The following is a 10,971-nucleotide window of genomic DNA, read 5'->3' on the forward strand; positions in this document are numbered from 1 at the left end:
ATTTCTCTAAAAACAAAATTCTCGCAACTGCAAAAAATCCTTCTCCAACAACAACATCAAGAACAACGCCCTTAGCCAGACTATTATTTCTCTCGACGCTCAATTTTCGTCTAAAATATCCTTTTCTTCGCTTTGTCTATGGAGGTTATACCTAACACACATACATATACAGGTGCGTGTCTTCTTTATTACACACCCATCCCCCCCCCCCCATCACACACGCCGAAGCTTCGCAAGCTTACCGCTACGCGACTCAGGATCCATGATGTTCATCAATGTAGCGCAAAGCGGATGATCGAATAAATTATCGCACACACAGTCTCAGAAACGTTCCGGACTCAATTTGGTACATTGAAATGGTTCTTATACGATATTCGCTATGTGATTACAGATATGTACATCTAGAAAATGCAAGAGTACGAAAAAAGCGCGAATCTTATCGTTTATTCGCGCGACGTTCGTGTATTTTCTCAATGAGATCTATCTCGGTAAGTACTGTTGCATTTAGCAATCGAACGCATCATCCTATCGACTGTGATGACGCGTTGCTTCCATGTTTAACCTGTTGAGTCGTTACACGTTCCCTAATAACACAAATATCCCCAGGACATCCTCATAGCGCTTCGAGAATATCCACACGTCCCGTGAACATGCCGGGGATGTCCCCTGAACATCCTATGCTACCAGAGTTGTGTATCATCGTAATACCAAAGTCTCGACAAAATAAATAACCTCATCGTTGCTTGAAAATTGATCGAACGTTGTAAATCATTGGAAGATGTTTTAGTAGAATTTGGTACACGATTTAAACGGTGAAATGACTAAAATGCCTGTTAGATCAGACTAAGTAATAAGAAAATTGCAATCACGCGGAATAAATTGGACTGATCGATACCGGAGCTCCTTTAACTCAAATGGAAGAAGCTATTCATTCTGCGATTCAATGAGTTAACTTATCGTTAGAGTAATGCGATTTAGAACATAAATTTCGCACGAGTTTCTACGGAAACACTCGGCAATAGATCAAACGTCGAACGTTCCTCGGCAACGAGTATGAGCGTTTCAACTTACAGGCTGCCACGATCTCTTACAACCGATAAACCCACCGTACAAATAGCACAGGCGCATCTGATTGTTCTTTTTAATCCTCGCTGAAAAAAATCTTATCGATTTCAACAGTGTTAGGTGCTTTTGCTTAATCCCCTAATGACTTTAAGGGATTTGGATCCATAGGAGGATAAACGAGGACGGTTCAGCTTAATACCCACTTGGCACACGTAGCGTTAAAAACGTTCCTGAGACGTTGCAACGTGTCAAATTGGTTCCTGGAACGTGTCAGGAACGTTCCCAACGTAATTTATGCCTCTGCAACGTAGAAAACGATAGAAGTATGATGATTAGCGATGCGTGAGTAATGGAACATTTTGCGTAACGATCAAACAATGGACGCAGCCACCGGTGACGACCGGAAGTATCGAAGCAAACTTCGACAAGGGCGAGTCGAAAGTTTAACCGTAGCGACCGGTGAGTTTGCCGCGATTAAACACGAATCACGTACAACGAGTTTACTGGTAATAGCTCAAGGAGCTCAATTGCGCTTGCTGGGGATAAAACCAGCGAAGTCACGGGCCTAAATGCTCCTACCACAATTACCCACCTTATTTCACTTCTTTTTCCTTTTGCGCAAAGTCGTTTACCACGTGAATTGGGGTCGTATTAAAGTGCCGGCTATAAGGGAAAGTATCGCGAGTGGGATCTGATGTGAGTTGAAATCTCCGCTGACTAACAATAGATAAGGTAAGTCTAATTACGTTCGTATGTATATAGTATATGCATAATACGTTGCTAATCTACGGGAGGGAAATGCTTCCCAGGCTGAACGTGAAAAATTGCTCCCTGTTTAATGATAAAATTATGTTAACAAAGTGAATATAAAGCAAGGAGAGAGAGATCGTGATAAACATGGTGCTGTTTGTGTTCAACTGACGAAAAATCTGGTGGAATTTTAGGGGTCTCGAATGACTTCGAAAGAAGCGAATCCACAATGCGGATTCTCGGACATGGACCGGTTTGTTATTGCAGCGCTGCTGAAAGAATGTATCGACGCTTGGCGTGTTTACCAAAATAAACTTAACCTCTGTCTGATGAATAACGCACAGTCAGTGGACTTCGGCATACCACAAGTTTTGTATGTAAATATATACGGAGAAGAAGTGCCTCGTTGCGAGTAAAGTAAATATAAATTAATCCATAAATTTTAAATAAAGACTGCGCTATTCTTCCGAGGACCTCCTGAGTCCTGCCACGAAAATAGAGTTGCAAAAACTGCAGGAGCAAGCGGATTTGGACAAAATTCGAGCGGACAGGTCTGGCATTCTATTACGAAATTGCGAATATAATGGTCAAACCGGAAACTTGGACAGATTGGATGATTTCTAAGGAAAATACCAAGATTAGACTTTTTCTCTCGCCTTATCCTACATCCATCGTTTGAGAAACATGGTCCCTGGTTTGATCGTTCCTCGCGTTGAGAATCCTGGTCAAAATAATATTGATTTTTTTTTGTCTTATGTTTCTCTTGCAAAGCGCAGCTTGTACACTGTGAATTTTCTAGAAAGGTTAAGGATGCAAATACAGGAGAAGGGACGCTTCGATGAACTAAGCGACGAAATAGAAAATCTACAAAATAAAGAAAAGGAGGAAAAGTCTCGGATTGAAAGAAGCGAACAGGCCGTTAAGGAAGTGACGACTCTCCGGAAGCTTCTCGGAGAAACGAAAATAAAACATGCAAAGGAGGAGAAAAGATTGAAAGATTATTTGGTAGCTCTAAAGGTCTGTATCCCTCAGGAACTTCCCTTAATTTACCGTTAAGTATCATTAAACACAGCGTTCAGCGGGTGCGATGATAACGATGATGATGAATCTAAAGTCAAGACCAATTTGTCAGGAAGAAGAGGAAAAAGTGAAACTAATCGGGAATGTGGAGGAGCGGTACGTAAGGGCCTGGGAAAAAGCGCGCCGCGAGCAGAACTCGCTGCAACAACAAATCGATATAAAGCGCTTGGAAGACCAAATAAAGGATTGCTCTCTTCGCGAGAACTCGAAGACTCGCGTCCATCGAGAAAAAATGCTTTTTTTCAAACAGCATATCATGGTAAGTACGAAAGTTGTTGCAACGAGGTTAGTTCCCTTGTCCATTGAAAACAAAAATTTTATTATGATTTTCAATGTGATTCTTCTCTTCGAGCAGTCTATAGAAAGCGAAATTGAAGAATGGAGAGAGAGGCACCGCGTGGAGGGAGCAAATTACGAGAAAGAAATCCGTGCGATCCAGAATGAAATAGGGATTCGTCGTGAAGAGTTGGAGGAGCTTACGAGGGAGGTGGGTTTTAATCTCACGCTTAAGTGATGAATTTCAGAAATATGGAGATGGTGAACAAAGTATCATTGAATACTATATTCACTCATTCTCAGATCTGAAATTAGCATTTACTTTTTCATCGGTCCATATCGCATCCTCCCTCCTGACACTCAAAACAGTTTGATTTATTTACAATAAATTTTTACAAATTGTCGTTTATATAATACAATCATAATACTAATTACAGTATCGCGAGAGGCAGGAATTCATCGAGATGTACGAAGCTGAGAAAGAAGCTGCAAGGAAGCAGAAAGAATACGAAGCGCACGTTCAGCGAACCGTTATCAGGATCCAGGCATGGTGGCGAGGCGTGATGGTACGTAGGAAGCTAGGACCATATCGCGTCGAAGAGAAAAAGAAGAAGAAGCCAACTAAAGGAAGAAAGTAACCTGGATTATTGGAAAAATCACATACACGCGTGCATGAGCAACATTGTAATATTATACTGCCTAGTGGACAATTTAATTTAGCAAATATTATTTAGCACGTATAATTTAATCTGTACATACATACATACATATATATATATATATATATATATAATTCTAAGACGCCTGTCATTTGTTCGATAAGCTCAATTCCGTATGGTTGGTGTATACTACAGCGAAGTTGCAAGTATCACTTGACAATTTGCAGCATACTTCTGCGGTGTTTGCGGAGATCGCGTTTAAGCTCGCGCATTGTTCACGCAAGAATCTCATTTCCCGTGCGGCACTTCTTGAATCCTGCGGCGTGCAGACCAGGTGGAGGGCCGCAGGGGCAATAAGTAGAAATGCAACGCGTTGTAGCGACGGTGTAGTGGAGGAGGTAGAACAGCACGAAAGCCCTACATCTGGGTGCAGTTTCGCAGTGTGCAGCGTGCAAATGCACGACAACCCCCGCATAATAGAGCTTAACCCTTAGCCAAAGGTCCGGTAATATAACCGTCCACACACACACACACACTATTGGCTTCCGCAAACTGACCGTCTCTCGAGCAACGCGAGCTTTCTCCCTCATTTTTTTCTAATCAACGGAAACATCGACCGTTATTAATTAAGAAACGGTTTATCGATAGTTCGGATCGTGTGACCTTGATTCGTCATCGCGGTGATTCAGAACCAACGCGACGAAAAATATGGTCCCAGTCGAAATAACGAACGATGAGCTTTTTTCTCATTTTGCCGGATTCGTATTTTGGAAGCTTGTCTCGGTAAACTCGTGGAATAATCAGTAGGTTGAAGCTCATCTATCAATGAGGCTCGTTAGTTTTCGAGTCTGATAAGGTAGGACTGCTTGGTCTCTTACAAAGTGAGATGGTTTGTATGTAGGGCCGCTTCGGCAATGAGGAGACGCGTGCATTTCCCTTCATGAGAAATTCACAAACCCTGTAACCTACTCCGTTTGAAAGCATGCAAGCTCACCTCGTGACCGAGCACCTAGCGGCCAGCCACCTCCTACCTTAGCTTAGATTACGATATAAGGAATGGTTAACGCGATGTGGCACTCCACCACGCACCGATACTTCGACCTTTTATGGCCTCGGAGTTCATGCTTCATTGATACCTATCTTCGATATGGAAATAAATCCATAGATATACATATATGTATGTATATACCGAACGTTAAATTAATCCTATATATGGTATACTTTAATCACTTAATCATTGGCATGGAAATCACGATTGGTTGCATAACAGGTGATAATAATGACGAAGGTATTAATGGAAAATTAATTGAATTAATGATCAATCTGAACACAAATCCATTTCAGCAATAATTGCAGTATTGACGAGGATATTAATAATCCGGTATAATAATTGATTTGAACGCAGTTACATCCATATATATGTGTGTATACGCTTCCACTGATCAGTGTCCCTGGATAGACCATACAGGAATTCATTGTTGTTGCATTTTGCTGCTCTGTTATCTGCGATTCTGGGTCAACTACAGGGTGGAAGACAAGCATGAGCAAGAGATAGCAAATTCGGAGTGGTACATAGCGAATACGTGAGGAAGAAAATATAGGAATGATTAAAAAGGTGGTCGTAGAAACTATGGAGTAAGAGAAAATCAGACAGAAACGGAAAAATAATACGTTGTTTGGAATAAAATATATACAGTCTATATATGTAGTTTAATGTTGTGATGAATTTTAATTTCATTTTGAGATGATTCGCATAAGTTTTCACGTGTAATTATGTGCAAATGTCAGGTCTATTTTATAGCTAACAGTTAGTCTAAGAGAAATAGCATTTTGACGAATTTTGCTTGAGTAGGTCACGGGTCAAGGGTCGAAAGGTGTCGAGTCGCTTGGACTTGCAATATACTTTTTATAAAACGAAGATAAGCTGACGAGGTCTATATTTGTGTTAATCTGCTTGGTTTGCTTTGTATATATATATATATATATATATATATTATGCATAACTTTTTTTATTTTAACCATGCAGCATTAGACGTAATCTTAAAAATTGTTTCGGCTTATTGTAAGTTTACCTTAATAGCTTTTAGAATAAAATTGCATTTTTCAACGCGAATATGATCTCTTAGTTTTCATTTAGAATATTGTTTGACTTTTTCTGGTGTATATGATACACATTATTTTATTAAATTATAGTTAAATTTAACTTAACTTTAAATGTTATTAACAAGGGAAGAAATGTGGAAAAAACTCTCGGGGAATATAATTTTGGTAAACATAAAATTCACTAGAGTTACGCTACAGAGCCGATAAATATAAATTCATAAATTTTACACATGGGTTTTACCAATAATGATGCGGTTAACCTAACCTAATTCTCCGATCATTCCTAACCTAAACGTGTAAAATAGAGTCCGTGTACGCTGGTATACGCCGTGTACTTCTTGTTATAACCATTGTGTGGCGCCTTGGTCGACCATATAATATTTCATAAATATTATTTATGTTATTGAATAATTTTTAAAAATCCACAATAACCATTAAAATGACGAAAGCCAATATCATTTTAAATGCATTATAAAAGCCTGAATGTGAAAACAAATTGGGGAAACTTTTTAAACCACTCATGAAAATAAGTATAATAGGAATGGCGCCAAGGTGTCGCCATGTTTATAAAACTTGGGCAAGATCGTAAATCGAGAAGGCTGTAGAGTGCTGGATCATACCAAACTGCTCCCGGTTATCCGAAAATTTCAGAGAAAACTAATAAAAAGCAAAAATAATGTGTTGGCTGTAAGTATACTTCCACTCCGTACTATTGTCGATTGATTTGGGTAGTTATTTGGCAGAAAACACAGAGCCTATGGCATGGGACTTCCGTTTAATCAACAGGAACAGGAAGTTCCTCGCTGTCCGAAATGGCTAAATAAAAACATCCTGTAATGAAGAATATTTTGAAAAATAAGCTTGTAACTCTTAAAAGATTGAGATTATTGAGTCGAAGCAAGTGTTCTTGCTTAATTTTCGATATCAGTGGGTTGTAATTATTTCGACCTACTTTCTGTTTTTGACTCTCAAGGTCGAACAAGTGTAATAGTTATTGAAAAATGAGAACACTCTACTTTTGGATTCAATTCATATGGAAAAATTATTTCTTATCCGTAACTACGACAAATTATTTTATTTTAGCGTACGCCAAAAAGGAGGTTAAACTTGAGAGAGACAAGTATGCAAGCTGAAAGTATTTGTAGCAATGATATTGAGGGTCTGGATGCAGACACTCTTATTCCAGTAAGTATTTCCTTACCAAGTAAATTACAGATAAATTATACTCTATCTGCATTGTGTATGATAATTTAAATGATTTCAATGTATAGGTTGAATTTTTATCATGTGATGTAACTCACCGTGCTAGATCTCAAGATGCACTGTCAATAGTCGAGCTTGGAAAGCAGCTTTTGCTCAGTGCTAAAAATGGAGATACGGATACGGTTCGAGATCTAATGTGTAGGGGTGCTCCTTTTACAACTGACTGGGTAAATATACAAAGAAAATATATTTTTACTACTATTACTTTATTTTAAATTCTTACTGTTATGTATTAATTTTATTGATATTGTACGTTAACTGTATTTTAATCGATAGCTTGGTACAAGTGCCTTGCACTTAGCAGCTCAAAATAATCATACTGAAACTGCTGAAGTTTTATTAAGAGCAGGAATATCAAGAGATGCCAGAACAAAAGTGGACAGAACACCTCTTCATATGGCTGCATATGAAGGTCATCATCAAATGGCACAACTTCTACTTAATTACGGTGCAGATGTTGATAGCAAGGATATGGTTAGGAATTACAAATGAATAAATATTCCTTATAATTTAGAACAAGAATATATTTAATGTATATATGTTTGTACATTTCAGCTCAAAATGACTCCTTTACATTGGGCTGTAGAGCGTGAACACATGGAGGTAATAAATATATTACTAGAAAATGGAGCAAATGCTAATGCTACCAGTAAATTTGATAAAACACCAATAAGTCTTGCTCTAGAACATGACAGACTTGATTTGGTGGATATATTGCAACAAGAACGAGAAATTATTAATCCTCCAAATAATGATCAGACTCAAGCAAGTTCAACAGAATTAGAAGCTGCTACTCATAATTTAATACAATTAGAGTCAGGAAGAGAAGAGGAGCAGCAGAAATTTGGATTACAGCAAGAACAAAAAAGAAAAATTAACCAAGGTTGTACAGTCATTATTACCTATTTTACTAAGGTATTAGTGTAAGTAACTATGTTGATAACTTAATATATATTTCCTTATCAATTACAGTGCAATTGAATAAAAAACAACGAATGGTTTTTCAACAAATACATGTTCCTACTCAAGAATGTGAAGAGGAAAAAGAGGAGGAAGATGTTGATGACATTATTAATACTGCTAATATTGACACAAATAAAAGGCATGCTGTTTCTGGAATCAGTAAACAGTTTAGATTACTAGAAGCTCATGGAATTACTATGATACCTGTAGATAATGATTCATCTATAGTAGAAAATGCAATGGAAAGTGGAAGAACTGTCGTTTTAACTGGTATTAAATGTTCTTGCGTAATAATACACAAGGTATTTGGTTTAGTTTAGAATATAATGATAAACTAATTGTTTTAACTAAAAACTTAGAGGCCGGAAAACTTGCTTTAAATTTAACGAGGGGATCACCCATTGGCTTAAAACGTTTGCAAGTGTCGTCTAGAAGAGGAAACCAAAGAAAAGTGATAGCAATTAGAGCAGATCAAATTTTGAGCCAAACGCCACCAGCCCTATCACCTCGAGCTCCAAATATATTAAAAAGAACGCCCGTGGAAAACAAAGCTGGCAAATTCTATATATCTTCCTTATCCAATACTAAAACAATACCTACACTCACACCTTCGAAAAACTTTATACCTTCGTCGGGCGTATGTGCTTTTTTAAACATAATAATAATTAATCATAAGAATATAAGTAATAAATTGATATAAATGCAAAATTTTAGAGTAAACTTTTAAATACATCTGGAAAATTGCAAGATTCTATTATACTGCAGTTGGATGATGATATTGAAGAAATTACAGAAGATGATACTAATGATAATAGTGAACCTGTAATGGACATAGCAGTACTAAATAGACAATTGGCCGAAGCACGGAGGCAAGCTGCTGAATACCGTAAACAACTACAGAAAAAAGAAGAAGAAGCAGAGAAATATAAGCAACAACTTAAGAATATAGCAGCACAAAGAGTTTCTAAATGATTTATCGCAGGTATCCATAAATTTAGTAAGATCAGTTTTGATCAACTATGTGTAAGCCTAAGTACATTGTTTTACATACAACTTTCCTATGATATTTTACTACTAATTTTTTGTGCGCATATCAAATTTTTACGACATATATGGCAAAGCATATTTCATACTTCCATTTTCATTATAAATTTCTGCTGCTCCTCAATGATATTTAAATAATCCTAATTATATACTATATATCTAAAGTTTATTTATTGTTGCAATTTGTCTACATCAGTGAAAATGTCGTGTAACCTTCAATTATGACCATACTTCAGCTATTTTTAATCCCTGTATGCATCCCATGATCTACTGTAAAACTACTTTCTGATACTTTTTTGATAAAGTAACAACAGCTTTCATACATTTTTTTTTTCTTTAATGTCATATATTTGTGTTTATTCTTGGTTTCAGAGACTTATTTTTATACTTCTTGATAAAGAGCTTCAATGTATAAAGAAACATGAATTGAGCAGTGTTTATAAAACATGTATAACAATATTTTACCCCTGGTCAATTGAAAGATGCTAAGATTGATTTTTAAATAGCATTTCTAAAAAACTAGCCTTGAAAGATTTAAAGAAGAGAAACAGTAATTATTAAAAGTACATTTATAAATATTATTATCGATTAGTTATATATATATATATATATATATATATATATATATATTATATTAATACTAATAACAATTTCATTTAACTGCTATAGTAAAGTAATTTAGTTGGATGTGTATTGTTACATATTACAAAAATTAACAACATTATTATTATACCTATTGGATTGTATAATAATTTTTAAAAATCGAACTCCTGCTCTTACATAGTCGCTTAAAAACATTGTCTTATGTTTGTATGTGCATCTGTCATTTATAACAAGCAGTTATTTTTAGGGAAAAATATAATACCATCCCCATCTCTCCTTTATTTTAAATATTTGCAAATTTTCTAATAATTCATAAACAACAATTGTAACTAGAAATAAATTATAAATATGCAGCTAGCAGAAGTTTCATAGATTTTGCCAATCGTGTATATCTTGTAAATATTGTCTTTATACATAGCAAGATGTGTACATGATTTCTAAAAGCTATTATGAATAATTGAATCGAGATTTGATACCAAGCTAATGAGTTGATCGAATTGTTGACTACTGTATATCCATAATTATAATTTCAAAATGATTTAAGCAAAAGAGCATATTGTGTAAATATAGTTAGGTGAAAGCATCTCCTTTTGTAAGAAGTAAAGGAAAATGATTAGATATATAAAAATGTATCCATTTTTTATATGTACTATCCGAGATACCGCATATAAATATTGTATACATTATTCATAAATCTGTCAAATAAAATTTGTTAATGAAAATAATTGAGTTTTCGTTTTCGTAATTTTTAAGTGCATATTCAAAGGCGAAAAGTAAAAATCGTGATTTGACTAATCAGCCGTAAAGTGAAATAATAGGTGCCCGGTTAATTTAAAATATGATGGCAGCACCGTCTGTTTACCAAGTAGTATACAAAAGTTTAGCTACTACATTTCTATATCCAACCGCTGGTCCTGCAAAAAACTACAAATAACTTAATTTTACCAAAAAATTTTGCTTTACCGTGCACCGTATAACGGCGTGACAAGCCATTTATCTTGTATGGATCGTTATTCACAAAGAATTGGATTTCTCGTTGTAAGATATATATATATATATGTATATAGATATACATTTGCTGGTGTTTCTCTCTAGCAATCGATCGACAGTCGCACAATCTCCGTGCAGCACGAAACGAAACGTGCATGTAATGGTATAACATATA

General features: G+C 36.0%; 2 protein-coding genes across 3 annotated transcripts; both read left to right on the forward strand.

The window, feature by feature from the left end:
• Window positions 1-38: 38 nt before the first annotated feature.
• On the forward strand, window positions 39-10,705 carry Atac3 (Ada2a-containing complex component 3). 2 transcript variants are annotated; one of them, XM_066728947.1, is made up of 8 exons: window positions 39-172; window positions 7,017-7,118; window positions 7,205-7,363; window positions 7,473-7,670; window positions 7,752-8,079; window positions 8,169-8,429; window positions 8,519-8,796; window positions 8,874-10,705. In XM_066728947.1, exons 2-8 carry the CDS (start codon window positions 7,056-7,058, stop codon window positions 9,129-9,131), a joined length of 1,545 nt encoding a protein of 514 aa, XP_066585044.1. In that variant the 5' UTR covers window positions 39-172; window positions 7,017-7,055; the 3' UTR covers window positions 9,132-10,705. The 2 variants fall into 2 exon arrangements, with proteins under 2 accessions (XP_066585044.1, XP_066585043.1); XM_066728946.1 differs by lacking the exon at window positions 39-172 and adding an exon at window positions 5,969-6,620.
• Window positions 2,008-4,148, forward strand: LOC136774333 (dynein regulatory complex protein 9-like). Its single transcript, XM_066728556.1, has 6 exons — window positions 2,008-2,188; window positions 2,268-2,366; window positions 2,592-2,832; window positions 2,948-3,154; window positions 3,251-3,382; window positions 3,609-4,148. Exons 1-6 carry the CDS (start codon window positions 2,019-2,021, stop codon window positions 3,807-3,809), a joined length of 1,050 nt encoding a protein of 349 aa, XP_066584653.1. The 5' UTR covers window positions 2,008-2,018; the 3' UTR covers window positions 3,810-4,148.
• Window positions 10,706-10,971: the final 266 nt, after the last annotated feature.

This window comes from Prorops nasuta, unplaced genomic scaffold (assembly GCF_024137725.1).
Source record: "Prorops nasuta isolate Cenicafe-Biocafe unplaced genomic scaffold, Cenicafe_Pnas_1.2 PNAS00006, whole genome shotgun sequence".
Taxonomy (NCBI): Eukaryota; Metazoa; Arthropoda; class Insecta; order Hymenoptera; family Bethylidae; genus Prorops; species Prorops nasuta.

Coding starts and splice junctions, on each gene's coding strand:
- LOC136774333 (XM_066728556.1), top strand. CDS start 2,019: ATGACTTCGAAAGAAGCGAATCCACAATGCGGATTCTCGGACATGGAC. Junction 2,833..2,947: donor ATTATTTGGTAGCTCTAAAG/GTCTGTATCCCT, acceptor CCAATTTGTCAG/GAAGAAGAGGAAAAAGTGAA. Junction 3,383..3,608: donor TGGAGGAGCTTACGAGGGAG/GTGGGTTTTAAT, acceptor TACTAATTACAG/TATCGCGAGAGGCAGGAATT.
- Atac3 (XM_066728947.1), top strand. CDS start 7,056: ATGCAAGCTGAAAGTATTTGTAGCAATGATATTGAGGGTCTGGATGCA. Junction 7,364..7,472: donor CTCCTTTTACAACTGACTGG/GTAAATATACAA, acceptor TTTAATCGATAG/CTTGGTACAAGTGCCTTGCA. Junction 8,080..8,168: donor AAAAAGAAAAATTAACCAAG/GTTGTACAGTCA, acceptor TATCAATTACAG/TGCAATTGAATAAAAAACAA.